Here is a 16,088-nt window from a genome sequence, read left to right as displayed (position 1 = left end):
GTTTTACATCCTCGTGACTGAATGAAGGTGAGGTGTTGACTTGGACGCTAGACTTTGTATGCACGCAGCGCGGGCACCCAGAGCCCGGGCTGGGCAGTGGGAGCTCGAAAGATGAGGAAGTACATGCAATTATTTCCAGGTTCAGTTGCTTGAATCATTCTAGCGTTGATTAGTAATGGTAATTCATCATTCTCTCAGACACCCTGAGAAATCCGTGAAGAGTTTTCTCCGGGAAGCATTTCTGTCTAGTGAAGCTTTGATAGCAGTAGTCGCTCGAACCTAAACAGTCAACTGAACAGTTCAACCACATCACCATGCCACCAGAAGCTGGACGACCCTATGTTTCGAAGATATGCCACATTTGTCATCGTACCTTTGTGAGAGGCGAGCACTTACGGCGACATTTGCGAACACGTGAGCGCTCTATTTACTCTATTGCCTTTCACCCGAATTAACGTAGGAACCTGCTGTAGACACCAAAAAGAAGCCGTATGGCTGTCACTGCGGTCAGTCGTTTGCAAGACGTGACTTACTCACTAGACATGAGCGACTCTACCACTCGGCTGTGCCTGGAACTTATATGGCGACTCCCGCATCGCCTTGAGATTCGGCTCTCAATTTGAGCCCCGCGGGTGTCTGGCTTCCCGGCGGCGATGGTTCAAGCACCAGTTCGCACAGCGAGCCCCAACGCAGCACCATCGCCAACAACCCACCTAGTCGCATGCTGCTAGTTCCAACACCGACCGAGGCAAGCACATTCATTGCGAACGCCGAGCTTCTGGACCCTCCTTCTCCTATGGAAGCCATGCTCGACATATCCGATTTCTTCGATTCCGTGGGACTTGACTTCGAATACGGATTTGATTTCTTTGGCCCTGGCGACGACGTGCCCGCAGGGCTGTCTTCGGCCACGGAGAATGTCTCGACTAGCGAGCCCGGCCAAGAAGAGAACAACGAAATTCCAAATTCAGGGTCGAATTTGGAAGAGCGACTTGCAGAGCATTTGTGTAAATGTATTCCTGATGGCGATACAGGAGAGGGTAACCTAAAGTTTCACCTCTCTGCAGATAACATATGCTTACATGCTTGATTCAAATAGACGATTTCTGTGAACTGAAGCCCATATCACAACCCTGGAAAGTCAGCAAGCCTCAAAGACTTATTTTTCAAGAGTATCTCAAGTCTTACGCATCCTGTCTTGAATCCTTTAAACTGCCCTCGAGCGTATCTATGTCAAGATACATCGCCGGTTTCGTGGATGGTTACAGCAATCACCACCCTTTCATTCATATGCCCACTTTCTGCGTCACCAAGTATCAAGACTCACCAGAGCTGGTACTTGCTATGATGGCAATCGGTGCGCAGTTTCGCTACGAGTCTCGCAATGGTGCTGCACTATACCGCGCAGGACGGGCAATTATACTGCACCAGCTCAAATCCGGGCAGTTTTCCGTCCAGCCAGCAGCTCCTGCTGTTGATCAGGAATCGTTCCTCGCAGTTGCTAACACAGAAACGGACTGCCAGTCGCCAAGCGCCCGCATGGAGAGGATCAAAGGTATACTCTTGCTCGCTACTTTCGCAACATGGCAGCAGGATCGAAGTCTTGTCCGGGAGTCGTTCGAGTACCAAGGCCTCCTGGCAAGATGCATCCGTGAGAGCGTATTGACGGAGACGCTTGCGAATGATGGTAACGACTGGCATATATGGGCAAAAACCGAGTCGTACAGAAGGGTGAAGCTGGCGTCCTTTTGCTTTTTGAACCTCCAAAGCCTAGTGTTCAACGTACCGCCTGTTCTGCTTGGTAATGAGATCTTTCTCAGATTGCCAGTGACCTGCGATGAATGGCTAGCACCGGGACCGTCTAGGTGGCGTGAAGCTCGCTCCAAGGCAACGCCGGTGATCTCGTTTCGATAGGGGTTTGTCCCACTGTTTCACAACCGTCCGGGGAAAATTCCAGCCACCTCCCCGTTCGGCAATTTTGTCCTGATGCACGCGCTTCTTCAGCGCCTCATCGTGTCTCGACAGCTTTGCCTGGATCCTCAAGGATCGGGACTCTCTCCACATGAAGTAGCGAAGTTTGAACTTTCACTGCATCGATGACGAGAGCAGTGGTGCAAGGTCCCAGAATCCGTCCTGGACATCCGGAATACCAAAGGCTCGTTGTCGTGGACAGCAACATCTTTACTAGGGCTGGCTCACATTCGCCTACACTTTGATCTTGGGAACAAGCGACAAATCTATTCTGGGGACCTTCAATCTATCGCAGCAGCTGCATTTGAAGCTCGGCCACCTGAACGTGCCCTACGCCTTGTGTTTGCCCTCCTACACGCCGTTCATGCCCTGAACATACCGGTTCAGCTCGGCATTGACTACCTGGCTAATTGCCAAGCGTTCTTCTGGAGCCTGCAACATAGCATTTGCTCATTTGAGGCAGCCGTGTTTCTTAGCAAGTGTCTTTTGGTACTCGCCGATGGCCCCGATGTTGGAAGTATGCATTGTAAGTTGAATTTCATGTAGCGACATATAGCCCGCTGGCACTAATACTTGGATCTAGTCAAAGAAAAGCAAATAATCAGATGGTTAGAATTCATCGTAAATGAAGCACTGGCCTCCGTCGACGAAATGCAGGACACTCTCCAGAGTCCTGACAGCTCAATAACAACGCATTCTTTGAGGTTTCTTGGCAATATCGTCATCAAGTTATTCGCAAAAATGTTCCAGAGATGCAATAGCGCTTGGCCCATTATGAGGATCGTTGGCGAAAGCCTCCACGAGTACTCCAAATTGTTAGACGGAATTTCCGGACCGAACAGTTCAACTTCGACAGGCAGCTTTAGTCGTGCGGTTTCGAATTAGTCGCAGGTTATTCCGCGGCACTGGATCGACCGAGACCAGGATTGACCAAGCCGAAGCACCGATGAAGTTGCCAAGCAATCCGAAAGGATATGGGACGAGAGGACGAGCTTTTGTAGATCATTAGTTGATCTTGATAAAAAGGCAATCATACCGATATTTCCATCCCTATATCTAGTCTTCCGATGAGCATCTGGTGCAACTGATGTCTCTGCATTGACATTCGTGGGCCAAACATGGATCAGACGACGATCAAACCGCAAGTGGCCGACCAACCCGTTCGGATGGCAGCTGCCATCATCCGAATCAGATGCATCGTGGAGAAGATCGTCGAAAAGTGACCATGATTCGACCAGAGCTTTGACTTTTTCCGAGGCGAGTTTCAGTGAGCCCGGCGTTGCCTCGAGAATTATGGTTCCTGTCATACGGGTCTGTATCAAGTTCACCGAAAGCCGCGAAAAAACACGTCGGCCCATCGAATGAACGGCATCCCACAGCTGCTGCGACTTTGAATTTGGCAGAGCATGTCGGGTTACTAGGTATTTAAGTGTTGACATCCCCGGAGTTTTCAATGTTGTCATCTAGTCCTTCACTAACAACTTCGCGACAACTCCAAACGTTCACTTTGCTGTGCAAACTCTTTCGCTTCTTCGACCTGGTGTCATTGTATTTCTTATTACTATTCAATCATTTTCAACTATTAAATAACTTTCACTCAACTACAGCGACAATGGTCCGCATCACTCTCTTCACCACTCTCGCTCGTGAGTGCACTCAGTCTATACCATCCTCAGGAAACAACAGCTAACCCGATGCAGTCGCCATGACGGCCTTTGCGCAGATCAAGCCTAACAACGCCGGTGCGAGCAAAGTCGGCAAGGGTGACGGCTCTCAATTCATCACGGGCGGATGCGTCAGTGACGCCGACTGCTCTTCCGCGTGCTGCGCGAACGCCAGCGGTGTCGGCGTGTGCTCCGCTGAGGCGGCGCAATTCCAGAACGGCAAGAATGGCTGCGGCTTCGACGACCCCAACGCCGCTGCAACCATTGCTGCTGCTCAGGCCCAAGCCAAGAAGCAAGGTTTCTAAGCTGGAAATGCAGAAACTAGGGCCGCTGGGGGATTTCGCACTGTCGAGCCATGGGAAGGCGAGGCTCCGCAGGAAAGCCACAACAACCTTGGCTTAGCAATCGAAAACAATAAAGCCCAAAGTACACAATCAGTTAAAACCATTGAAGCATACTCCCGGGATTTGATTAGCCCTCAATACGAAACTTACCTTACTTGACAAAGTATCGGACGCATATGTCAGTCATGAGTACCAGGATGTCTTTCCGGACATGCTACATCTTCACACTTCATACTTAGCCGGCGGGTTAAACACCTCGCTGATTAGGAGACACCCGGTAACGTTCATGTCCTGTCGAGGTTTATTAGCTACTTCGCCCGAGCTATGAGTGCATGGCGGAACTTTTCAACCCCCTCCCCGTCGCACTGGCTCGTACTCCGTACCACCAATAATAAGCAGCATTACATTTTAGGCAGTTGACAACTGAATGGACCCTAAGCGAGCCGAACCGCCAAGTCGCTACTGCTGTTTGATTTTGAGAAGGCATGCCAAGCTTGTGAGGGAACTTCCTAAATCGAAGCGGCATTTTGTAATTCCCAGGTCTGTGTTACTTGATTGAAATCTTACGACGTCCTCGTTACTTAACACAGATGCGCCCTGGAAAGCAGTGAGGTACGTGAGAAGTAGTTTTCCATTGGCCGGTCTTTTAGCTTTAAATGACGAACAGCCGAGTCTATGCTGAATCTGGAAGCTAGAAGTTGCTTGTTCACTTGGCGACCCGTTTAAGCTTAAAAGCAACACGTCTCCTGCCCCATGTTTCTCCTCGCTCCGGCCAAATGCCACCATGTCGATGTTTGCCCAGAGCGCGCTACTAAGCGTTGCAACGTCGGAGACTAATCGAGATTCCTCATCTGGCAGCTGGGAAATATCGCGGTGATCACTGGCGGAACCATCCGACGATGGAACCGTTGAATCCCCGCACCATTATGGAAAGTTTGGGTGAATCAGTCGTTCGACGCCACACACTTGTGGCCAACACAGAAGGGTATATAGGCTTGCTGGCATTCCCTAGAAAGACGAAGTTAGCGATGACTCTTCACTGTCGCCGCCCTTCAATATTCGACGTCGAGCACGCTCAAGAACAGACAAGATGCGCTTCATTGCAACCCTCGCTCTCACCGCGGCCTCATTCGGTTTGGTGGCTGCCGCCCCTGCCACCGAGGCCCCCGTTGCGGACAAGGCCGACTTGAGGCTGATCAAGACATCCGAAGAGGACGCTGGCACATGGGTTACTGAGGACGAGAAGTTCGAGAAGTACACCTCAAAGGGAATTGGCTTCATCGACATCACCGATATCACTGTACGTCAATTGGCTGCTCATTTTCTACACCGGGCTGCGCGACGATGATCCTTCAAACATAGTCTTTCCGACGTAGTCTCACTTGACGTGCAATGCTGATGAAGCCATAGGACGAAGAAGTCTTGGCTGCCCTCTCCACCGCCGATGATGTTCAGATTTCCAAGCTGTCCGCCCGCCAGGCGGTTACCTACCCCACAACTTTGACCCATATCACTGAGGCCAACTCGCTCATCAGCCGTGTGAGCAACACTGGTCCTCAGTCCTGGCTGAAGACCTTGACAGAGTATGTGAAAAGCAGAAAACCTGGAGCATGGATGTCAAATCGAAACTAATACACACTGCCTGAAGCTTCAACAACCGTCACTACCGATCCACGACCGGTACTCAAGCTTCCACCTGGTTGTACAATCAAGCTGTGAGCATTGCTTCTGGAAACTCTGCCATTACCGTGTCTCGATTCACCCACTCTTTCAACCAGCCTTCCATTATCGTCAAGTACCCTGGTACTACTTCCGATCTGGTCATTGTTGGAGCTCACATGGACTCTACCGCTGGATCCTCGACTGCTCGCTCCCCTGGTGCTGATGATAACGGCTCTGGCACTGTCGTCGTTCTCGAGGCCCTTCGCGTGCTTGTTGCCGCTGGTTTCAAGCCCAAGAACACTCTCGAGTTCCACTTCTATGCCGGAGAAGAGGGTGGCCTTCTCGGCTCTGCTGGTGTCTTCTCTAACTATAAGTCTGCCGGTAAGCGTGTTCTTGGTATGCTGAACCAGGACATGACTGGCTACTCCCCCGGTGGTAAAGCTACTGTGTACACCGACTATGTCGACGCCGCCTTCACGGCCTACGTTCGTCTTGTTACTACTCAGTACACCGGTGCCACACCCGCTAGCTCTTCTTGCGGCTACGGATGTTCCGATCATGCCAGCGCTAGGTCCAACGGATTTCGTAAGTGTTGTAGGCGGTTGTGGAGTGAAATCCAGCTAATCAAATCTCAGCTTCTGCCTTCGTCAACGAGGAGCCTTTCGGCACTGCCAACCCCAATATCCACACTTCCAGAGACGTGAGTTATGAATCTCTATTGGTTGAGATCCACGACTGACACGTACGGGTACAGACATACGAGAGCATCCAATGGAACTCAGTTCTGCGTCACTCCAAGCTTACTGTCGGCTTCTTGGTGGAGGCTTCTTATCTCTAAATGCGACGATGAAGGCATTCAGCCTGTGCATTTACCCCTCAGTATTGAATATAGGCTTTCATCTCGGTTTATTTTATTGAATTCGGTCGATGTTGTAGACAGTCCCTATACCACCGGTGGTCGTCAGTGAAAATGAGGTGCCCAAGCTTCATCGGCTGTGATGAGGCAAAAAGCTCAGATTTCAACCCTGAACACGGTCTTAGTGATTGATTACATTCACGAGCTACCCTCATGCGTTGCCCTCTGGTCTTGTCGTTTGACGCCATGTTTATTCCCATACACATCTTTGCCTTTTCATGCATTCTATGTGTATTATGCTCTACGTTGGTAGTCAGTCTGTTTACCCGGAATCTCGTGCCCCTATCCTGCGGTATCAATTACATGTTGACTGCTCTGGGCGTGCTGTTGACAGATTTGAGGAAATCTTTCTTTGGCGACGAAAGCAATCCCTTCCAGAGTCACACACAAGTAGCTTCTCAGGGTCTTCGTTTTCTGAGGCAAAAGCAAGGAATGCTCTCTTGACTCGTCGTAAGCTCAAGGGCTTGGACCCAGTGTCGCATTCAAGAGGGATGCTGGTACATACGTCTTAAACTTATCACAGTTAGGCCGTAATCGGCAACATGATATTGGACTTCTGTTACCGGGAATGAACACGTCTTCCTGTAATATAGACGACGGAAGTACTGGATGTCAACCGGGAAGTCATATGTATTGTGGACCAAAAACAAGAATCAAAAGAAACCTTAAACTGCTTCTCAAAACGCCTTAAAAGCCTTAAAAACGGTAATCTGCAACTTTCAGCAGGCAGTCTGAGTTTAATTTAGTATCATATTTGAATCTTGTTCCTTTTTAACCTTTCTCAGTTTGCCGCCTGGAGGCGTACTTTTTTGATTTCATGACTGACAGAGATATCGAGGACTAGGATGGCCTCATATCATACAAAAAGCTTGCAGTATGTGCGGCGGTGAACTTTCTTGCACGCGTCGTGCCTTTAAAAAAAAAAGAAAAAAAAGAAAAAGGCGGACTGCAGCTTTCAACAACGCCTCGGCTTGAGGCGCGGCGGAAACATCAATATCGCGCAGGAAGATGAAGGTAGCTTACGAAAAGCTTTAGCTTCTGATAATGTATGCATTCATGAACCTCTTTCTATCTTGGTTGCACCTCTCGCCGCCTGCGTGGAATCAATGCCGTACGTTCAAGTAGAAGCCAACCGGTTTTTGTACGTACGTAAAGGTCGAGACTGTTCAGGCCTGTTCGGGATCATCGAGTGGCCGATTTTGAGACCGGGAGACATGAAGAAGTTATGTTAAAAACATTCAGAATCATTTCCCCGTTGCCGTTGAATCTGCGTAGGAACCCTCAAGAAGATCTGCCTAAGAACGGTTTTCGAATCGCTCATTCGCTAACACTACCTAAGAATGTGCACAGCATTTGTGAAGTCCGAAATGAGCGTCTCCGTTGTCATCATGCCGGACATCAGCAATGATACGACCGGGAAGCACGTCACGTAATCGGACTAACAAAAGGCGCACATCGGTGCTTCCGGCGCCGGGCATGTCTTCGCCACCACTCATGGCCCCCAATCTCCACTGTCGCCATCCTTCAGGCTTCTGGAATTGGTCTACTGACGGGCGTCGTTGACCCCCGCAGCCTAATTGTTTGCCAATGTTCCTTATCGGACTTCGGGTTCAAGTCAGCCTAGATGGAGAGCCATGTGAATGGTAAGTTGTCTTCAGCGTTAAATAACGATATTAAGTTAATCTAATAGTGATTCATCGAAGTCCTTATAAGGCTTTCGAAGGTTGGCATGCTGATAGTCAAGCGGCAGCAGAAAACACGAGCTGGCAGTCACTGGTGTTTACGGTCGCGTGCTTTGCCCGATCGAAGGATTCTGGAAGGATTCAGTTGCAGGGTTCTATAGTCATTGTAGAACAAACCCTAGTTCTCAGCTGCACCGCCTTACGTATGTTCAAAGGCTCAACGACAAATGAGCGGCTTCAGGCTTTACTGTCGATCGCCTTACCCGTTGGCCAATTGCTTATACTTGGCAAGTTTAGCACTTGCATTGACATCGGATCAATAAGCCGGGGGAGAGACTCTTGACATTCTGGCAAATCAGTTTTCTTCGGCGTAACATACCGGACACACAAGACTCGCAGATCGGGAGGAGGCGATTGCGAAGCCTTTATCACGCATACACTAGTGCACTGTTGATAGATCGCCAAGATTCCAGGATGAGAACGCGTTGTTATCAATGAAACGGAGCATCCAGCCACATCCCGATGCAACATCCGTGAATAGCGCGCTAGATTGAGCGGGAGCGGGGATTGTCAATCGGCCCTGCATCCTGACAGCACGACAACGATCTGGAACAGCTTAGGGTTCAGCCATTTCCGGTTTTTTCAAATGCCACAGGCGCTATTAGCTAAAAATCTATTCATGTCAGGAAGTTTTGTGGGCTGAAGAATGGCGACATCATCATGGGATAGATCGTCATGGGCATACTTTTCAGCGACTTTACGGCCGGTCCGAATGGTGTTTCTTGGCTTTCAGAGAACCTGAGAATAAGCTTCACAGGGCGCCCCATCCTGTGCCTGATTATGGCGAAGATGTCTGCGTACAAATTGCAGTGAGCATTTCTTTGGTCCAACGGTGAAGGCGAGCCCACTTTGCCTATCACGCAATCTCTCCCGAATCATGGAGGACGTCGGTAACGGGGAAGATAACACGCCCACTGCTATCTGCTCAGGTTGGGGTTACTGGGACCAGGGGTTGGGAGGTCCATCAAATGGCAATGGCGCAACAAGCTTTCCCAAGCTCGCGATGCCTCTTGGCCCCGCCTTGGCCCCGCCTTGGCCGCTCGAGCCAGGGAACCCTTCCCAAAGGAGATGCATCGTACGCGGTGTTCGTCTCGAGTCGTCCGGGGTTGTTATCGATTCCGTGGGGGAGCAACGTTGCCGTTGATGAATTGGGGCACTGCTGGGTTGATCAGGCCAGGCCGCTGGCTGGGGCTGCCTCGCAGTGCACCTCCGCTGGCGCAATGTTGGTTGTTGTATATAGGGGTTTAAAAGGCAGTCCCGGAGGCTTGGATGTGCGCTTCACTCACTTTTGCTCTTTCTCGCTATCTTCACCTGACAATCTCAAGATAGAAAGTCTGACACCATGTGTAAGCCATGATGTTATTCGTCTGTCGTCCAGCTTCCCACTGACACTGTAGTCCACAGCTGAGAACGTGGTTGGCCTCAACGTCCAGAAGGTTGTCGAACCTGACGCCGACCAGGGCGTTCACCCCGAGAAGACTCGAGAGAAAGTCGACCCGGAGGCCCAGACCAACTCCGTCGAGGCAACGAGCGTCGTCGACTATGAGACCTATCCACTCCCGACCGAGGAGGAGCGCTCGACGTTGCGCAAGGTCCACGACTCCATCCCTCTGACAGCATGGTCTCTCTGTGTTGTTGAGATGGCCGAGCGAGCCTCCTTCTATGGTGTCAAGGCCGCTTTCAACAACTACCTCCAGTTCCCGCTCCCCGAGGGCGGACCCGGAACGGGTGCCATCGACCCTAGCAAGCCCAACTCTCACGCCGGCGCTCTCGGTCTCGGCCTCCGTACTGCTTCGGCGCTTGGTCTCTTGTTCACCTTCCTGGCCTATGTCATCCCCATCTTCGGCGCCTGGATTGCAGATGTCAAGATCGGTAGATACCAGGCTATCGGATGGGGTGTCTTCATTGGTGGTGTAGCGCACGTCATCATGGTTGGAGGCGCGGCTCCGGCCGTTTTGCAAGCCGGCAGGGGTGTCGCTCCCTTCCTCATCAGTTACTTCCTGGTAAGTTCTTTGTAACCTACAAGGCGTCAGTTCGTGAAGCTAATGGCTTTGGGAAGCTTGCTATCGGTGCTGGTATCTTCAAGCCGAACGTGGCTCCAACGGTCATTGACCAATACAAGCACCAGAAGGAGTACACCAAGGTTCTCAAGACTGGTGAGAAGGTCATCGTCGATCCCGAGACGACCATCAGCCACATTATGCTCATCTTCTACGCCTTCATCAACGTCGGCGCATTCTTCTCCATCGCTGTCGTCTACATTGAGAAGTACCATAGCTTCTGGCTGGCCTACCTCATCCCAGGAATCGTCTACTTCCTGCTTCCGGTCTTGTTGGCTGCTACGTATAAGCGCACCGTCAGGCTCCCGCCCCAGGGCTCAGATCTGAACCGCTTTGTGAAGATTACTGTCGCCGCGCTGAAGGCTAGCAAGGGCAACATTTTGGCCAAGAACTTCTGGCACAAAGTCCAGCCCAGCACCATCTACTCCGAGACCAGCCTCCGCGTCAGCTACTCCGAGAAGGACGTCGACGATGCGAGACGTACCTGGGAAGCTGTTCAAATCTTCCTCTACATCCCTATTTGGTACCTGAACGATGGTGGCGTTGGCAACGTCCAGAGCAACCAGGGAGCTGCCATGACCTCTGATGGTGCGCCCAACGATCTGCTTAGCCACTTCAACCCCTTGGTCATCATCGTCTTCTCGCCTTTCATGGCGCAGGTTGTCTACCCCTTCCTCAAGCGCAAGGGCATCAAGTATGGGCGCATCAGCCGCATGACGACTGGCTTCATCCTCGCTACTATCTCGTCCGTCATCGGCGCCATTGTTCAATGGAAGGTGTACGAGACCAGTCCTTGGTGAGTCCTGAAATATTTCCCACTTCACCGAGTACTTTGCTAACATGATTTGGCAGTGGCTACTACGCCAGCGACTGCGACGGTGTCTCGCCCATTTCTATCTGGTGGCAGATTCCCAACGTTGCCCTGGGTGCCATGTCTGAGATCTTCGTCAACGTCACCGCGTATGAGCTGGCCTACGCCCGTGCTCCCGAGCACATGCGTTCGACGGTCGTCGCCCTCTTCCTCTTCATGACGGCGCTGAGCAGTGCTCTGGGCCAGATCTTGCTTCCATCGATCGCTGACCCGACTTTGGTGTGGGCTTGGGCTGCTCCCGGAATCGCTCTGGCCGTGCAGACCGTCGTATTCTGGTTTAGACACCGTCACATGAACGACGAGGTCTTCATGACGTACAAGGAGGACTACCAGAGCGCCAGCTCGATTGAGAAGAAGAGCCTCGACAAGGAGGAGAAGTGAGCATCTGGAGGCTAGGTCCGGCTTTGTGGCGGTTGAAGAACTCTCACGTCAATGCTTATGAGTTAGCTATTCGAGCGTCGCACTTGCGCTTGGTTAATACGAAAAAATGAACAGGAAAATCTACATTATCAGTGCCTATCAAGTGCTTTATTGCGCGCGAACCCGAATAATGCATTGTGTAGCCTCTCAAACCCCCGTGTCCTGTGGCATCGTGATTCCGTATCCTGTATGGTAATGCCAAGGCTAAATCATACGCTGAGATATTGATCTCACCGACTGCCTGGCAATGACTCGGACCCCGCCGACTGGCACCAGGGTTTTGAGTCGTCGCACTTCTGGGCACTATCAATAATTTCAGCGCACGCCGAGTCCAGTCAACGAAACCAATAACCTTAGGGAACCTAATCACGACAAATTGCTGCTCGCTGACGTCACCGGAGAAGCCGTTTGAAACATTTCCTCCCGCCTTAAAGCTCCCGATTAACTGAGTTTACTTGATGCCAAGTTTTCAGTTGAATGGCCATTGACTTTGAACAGGGTGGTTTACGGGGAGTCAACCCCAGATAGAAGTCAAGTATTGAGAGGTAACGCCGCAAATCTATGCTCAGCAGTCTATACAAATTGTCGCTGTGCGATATATGTGTTGAGATATATGTTCTTGACGCAACTTACAGGAAGAACATGACGCTGTATTCTTCATTATTTATCCCGGCCTAGTCTTTCTTCGTCGTCTTCTGTCAACTCATAAGCAGGCCTGAAACCCGCGCCATTCTGGCCTTCTTTCTTAAGTTGAGGATTGGGATGGGTATCTTGAGTTCCGCCTAAACTTGTGTAGCCCTGGTATATAGTAAGCATGCTGACAAGAGCATGCTCAAGTCCCTAACTTACCTGGTCATATAGTGGACAGTACGGAATTCCCAAATGACGGATAAACTATGAAAGTCATTAGCGGCCGTTCGGTTTGACCGAGGAGCGGATAGCGAAGTTGTCGGCCCGTCATATCAACTTAAATTAAGATCAAACTTACTGCCCAGATTTCGGCTGCGTACCAGGTTAGCTTTGTTTCTCCAAGTGGGCTGCCGATGCGCCCTAGGTCTGCGGCACCCGGAAGAGCCGGATTCTGGGGATAAGAGACGTACCATAGTGCCAATCAATCACCGGGTGCACCCGCATGAAGTCGGGCCAACCCGAGTCCGTAGGGTCGAAATGCGTCAGCTTCTCGCCGTGCGGGTCTGTCCTCCTCGTTCCAACAAATATCGCCTTGACGCTAGGTCGGTCTGCCAGATAAGCCTCCAGTCCTTGCTTCATGGACATTGCATAACGCTTCACATTCAAATGGTATATTGAGCTAGTCGTGGCGACAAAACCGTCTACCTCGGCGAACGGGTGCTTCGAAACGATGTAGACGGCTTGGAATTCGTCGGGGAAGGACTTGGCATCCGCAGCGCCATTCGAGCCATTTGAACCGTTGGTTTTAGAAGAGGGAAATCGACGCGCAAGACAGGCAAGTAGCATGATAAGGAGGACGAGACCTGGGATCATGAACATGTCAGCATCCATTCGGAAAAGGATTTCCTGCGACCGGGAAACTTGGGAGACGATGCGCCGCCATGGGCCATCGAAAGCGGCGCATTTGACGCGAAGGGCCCGTCGAATGGAGATATTCACTTACAGTCCTTGCCTCCGTTATAGGAGAGCGAGATCTGTTCCAAACTATCACACGTCGGCGCATCAGCAACTTGCCCGGACTGTGCCGAGGCACACGTGGTGGGGGTTACACACCTGTAGGTCGCTAACGCCTCGTCTACCACGCCCATTGATACGCGCAGCTGCTCCTGTACATTGCGCAGAACATCTGTCTTTGGGTCCTCGGCCAGGAAAGCGTCGACCTTATCTCGGAGCTCGACGCAGACATCTTGAAAGGAGCGGGGAGGCGACTCGGAAAGGTGGGGTTTCGCGGGGTAGCCGTTGGCCGCAGGAGCAGCGCTGACGGCGTGCTGGCCTTGGGCGTGAATCATGGTGATTCCAGGCGATAATCGAGAGGAATTCGCGTCGCAATTACGGGTATATGGGGGTGGAGGAAAAGGTCGAACGTGGTGTCTTTTTTCGGCGGCGGCGGGGGAGGCATAAGACGGAAGACATTCGGTGTCCTCTCGGAGGCGGCGATGGCGGGGGACGTGCGGCGGGCGACATCTTTCCCATTTTGCCGGATCAGGCGGCTACCGCCTTCCGGAAGAGGCAAAGTCCGGCACGTGAAATTCTCCACTTGGCCTAGCGGCCCAAAGACCCCGAAAATGCAGGTAACGCCGTGACCAACCGTTCCTGACTCGGCAATCATTCATTCCTCTTTCTTCTCTCTTCAGCGTCGGCTCATTGTCCTGCATCTCGCCCTTCATCAAGGAGGCGAAGTCGCGCTCCAATCCTTTCAGTCGTCAATGAATCATGTTTCACAACCAAACATCCGCTTTCAACATCCAAAGACGGACAAGTGTCACCGTTTGCCGAAGAGGATGGTAACCTGAGACGCGTCTCTAAGACATCCATGGATGAAGTCATCATCCCGAATGCGTCAAACTCATGAAAAGTTTCACAGAGTACCTATTATGCATTTATTTTCATTACGAGTTTCCACATCACATCATATTGTGTTGTGATGACCTGGTATCCCCAAACGCCGTGTTAAGAAGCAATCTCAACCACCATCCAATGCCGTTCTCATCTTCGAGATCCAACACTTTCCTCGTCCTCCGGAGTCTCGGGCAACGAAAATCGATTCCTCGTCGGACTGGAGTAGGACTTCGGCGGCGGGCTTAGTGGCGTACCGACCTCTTCATTCGCCTCGCCAAACCCGTCAGACCCGTCATCCGACTCTCCTCCTGCTGACAAAGCCGGGCTGATCACCGTTCGGACCATAAGGCCACCTTCTGGTGAATGTTCAACCACCCTAGACCTTGGCTCAACTTCCATCACATCCAGATAGTCTGGGCTCGTAATCGTTTGTTCGCTCGAGACTGTTGTCGTGGCCTTCAGTGGCCTCCGAGTGAGTCGAGTGCCGCTTTCGTATGAGATCTTTTGGCTGTCCGTGTTTCTACCCATCACGCGTAGTAGAGGGCGGAGAGTTGGCATGCATACACAGATGACGGCGCAGCAGACCTCCACCTGGGACCAAACCAGGGCTGGAATGACATCCCACGTAACATCCGCCGTGAATACCTGCGTGATTGTCACTATCCTCACAATTGATATCGCCGTTGTTCTGTTTCGCATCAGCTCCGTCGCAAACACTTAGTGCCATCTTTACTCACATGAATCCAAGCCCAAAGCTCACCATCAACGCGACTTTGAGCATTGCTCTGAGCTTCAATCTGTGCAACATTGGAATCGGCATCAAAAAGATGATGATGTCGGTCGCCAGATGCACGGAGGACGTCGCCAGCCACCAAGCGCCTTGGTCGTATCTCTCTGCCTGAAAGGTGTCACCCCTCCAAGTTGGAGCTGCCATGACGATGGACGACACAACTACGGCGATTCCAAAGCAGCAAATAAACCCGAGCATGATGTTACAGACAAGTCGAAACTTCGGTACCGCGAACACCCGTCGAAACTGAAGCAGGACTGCCATCTTGACTGCAATGAACGTGGCGCTATAGCACAAGGTAGCCCCGATCGTTATCTGTCCCAGAGTGTTAGGGTAAAAGTCTTTGAGTTTTCTCTTTCAATCATCTCACCCTGCGGCCATCTTGTTGAACGTCGATCGGGATGGTCCAGATGTGCATCCCAAGTCCTTTGGTCGTACCTTGCATTGGATATCAGCAATCATCCTGTCCACCAAAATCTCAACAAAACTTACATATTGAGAAAATTACACCAGTCAAGATGGCAAGTATCTGGGATTCTATCAGAGGCCATGCTCACTCCGGTTCCATCAGCTAAACTCACAAATGAGATGACAACGAGAGTATCGTCGGCGCCCCAGCTCTTGATGACTATTGCCCGTACGTAGGCCCGCAGTAGGACGAACATCAAAGTGACCGACAAGCATACCGCAGTCGAAACAATGAGCCAGCTCGCTCGGCTGGCGTCCGTGTACGGCGGGGTCTCATCGCCAGACGTAATCGCCGACTCGTTATGCATCGCGGCCATGTGTCGTCTCCAATCACCACCACCTAGTGGAAATAATGATGCGTTCTGAGCCTTCTCCTTTAAATACAGGCTTGCGACGGAGATTGGGAAGCAGCCGATTTCAAATCCGTGCAGCAAGCTGCGCACGAATGGTGTTGATGACGGCCAGGCTGCGACGAGATTGTGTGCTTTCTGCAAGATGGAGCCGGGGAGGCGGTCCGCGGAACGGCGGCATGAGCAGGACGCGACCACGTGTATATGAAGAGGGCAGAAGAAAATCTGGAACAACATGGGGCTGGGGCTGTCACCACGCACTTGACCGTGTTCAGCGAGTTTTCTGCCCGTGGCGTGGGAA

General features: G+C 51.5%; 5 protein-coding genes across 5 annotated transcripts; 3 read left to right on the top strand and 2 right to left on the bottom strand.

The window, feature by feature from the left end:
• Positions 1 to 3,583: 3,583 nt before the first annotated feature.
• Positions 3,584 to 3,940, top strand: CGCA056_v002102 (uncharacterized protein; the record flags this gene model as incomplete). The annotated part of the gene is made up of 2 exons (XM_037317361.1): positions 3,584 to 3,617; positions 3,672 to 3,940. 2 exons carry the CDS (start codon positions 3,584 to 3,586, stop codon positions 3,938 to 3,940), a joined length of 303 nt encoding a protein of 100 aa, XP_037182821.1.
• A 1,129-nt stretch (positions 3,941 to 5,069) lies between these two features.
• On the top strand, positions 5,070 to 6,479 carry LAP1-1 (Leucine aminopeptidase 1; the record flags this gene model as incomplete). Its single annotated transcript, XM_037317360.1, has 5 exons — positions 5,070 to 5,279; positions 5,390 to 5,562; positions 5,628 to 6,226; positions 6,277 to 6,341; positions 6,396 to 6,479. 5 exons carry the CDS (start codon positions 5,070 to 5,072, stop codon positions 6,477 to 6,479), a joined length of 1,131 nt encoding a protein of 376 aa, XP_037182871.1.
• A 3,162-nt stretch (positions 6,480 to 9,641) lies between these two features.
• PTR2-1 (Peptide transporter PTR2) lies at positions 9,642 to 11,611 on the top strand (the record flags this gene model as incomplete). Its single annotated transcript, XM_037317359.1, has 4 exons — positions 9,642 to 9,645; positions 9,704 to 10,302; positions 10,359 to 11,155; positions 11,212 to 11,611. The coding sequence occupies 4 exons, from the start codon at positions 9,642 to 9,644 to the stop codon at positions 11,609 to 11,611; spliced, it is 1,800 nt and encodes a 599-aa protein (XP_037183385.1).
• A 699-nt stretch (positions 11,612 to 12,310) lies between these two features.
• On the bottom strand, positions 12,311 to 13,629 carry Flad1 (FAD synthase; the record flags this gene model as incomplete). The annotated part of the gene is made up of 6 exons (XM_037317358.1): positions 12,311 to 12,448; positions 12,500 to 12,544; positions 12,639 to 12,652; positions 12,751 to 13,143; positions 13,284 to 13,324; positions 13,394 to 13,629. 6 exons carry the CDS (start codon positions 13,627 to 13,629, stop codon positions 12,311 to 12,313), a joined length of 867 nt encoding a protein of 288 aa, XP_037183954.1.
• Positions 13,630 to 14,326: 697 nt separating this feature from the next.
• CGCA056_v002098 (uncharacterized protein) lies at positions 14,327 to 15,745 on the bottom strand (the record flags this gene model as incomplete). The annotated part of the gene is made up of 5 exons (XM_037317357.1): positions 14,327 to 14,867; positions 14,917 to 15,284; positions 15,340 to 15,407; positions 15,462 to 15,498; positions 15,551 to 15,745. The coding sequence occupies 5 exons, from the start codon at positions 15,743 to 15,745 to the stop codon at positions 14,327 to 14,329; spliced, it is 1,209 nt and encodes a 402-aa protein (XP_037183953.1).
• Between the last annotated feature and the right edge of the window lie 343 nt (positions 15,746 to 16,088).

This window comes from Colletotrichum aenigma (genome assembly GCF_013390185.1).
Source record: "Colletotrichum aenigma strain Cg56 chromosome Unknown KSG_Cg56_contig02, whole genome shotgun sequence".
NCBI classification, from domain to species: Eukaryota; Fungi; Ascomycota; class Sordariomycetes; order Glomerellales; family Glomerellaceae; genus Colletotrichum; species Colletotrichum aenigma.
The sequence above is the reverse complement of the archived record's forward strand: the minus strand, read 5'-3'. Positions and strand labels throughout refer to the sequence as shown.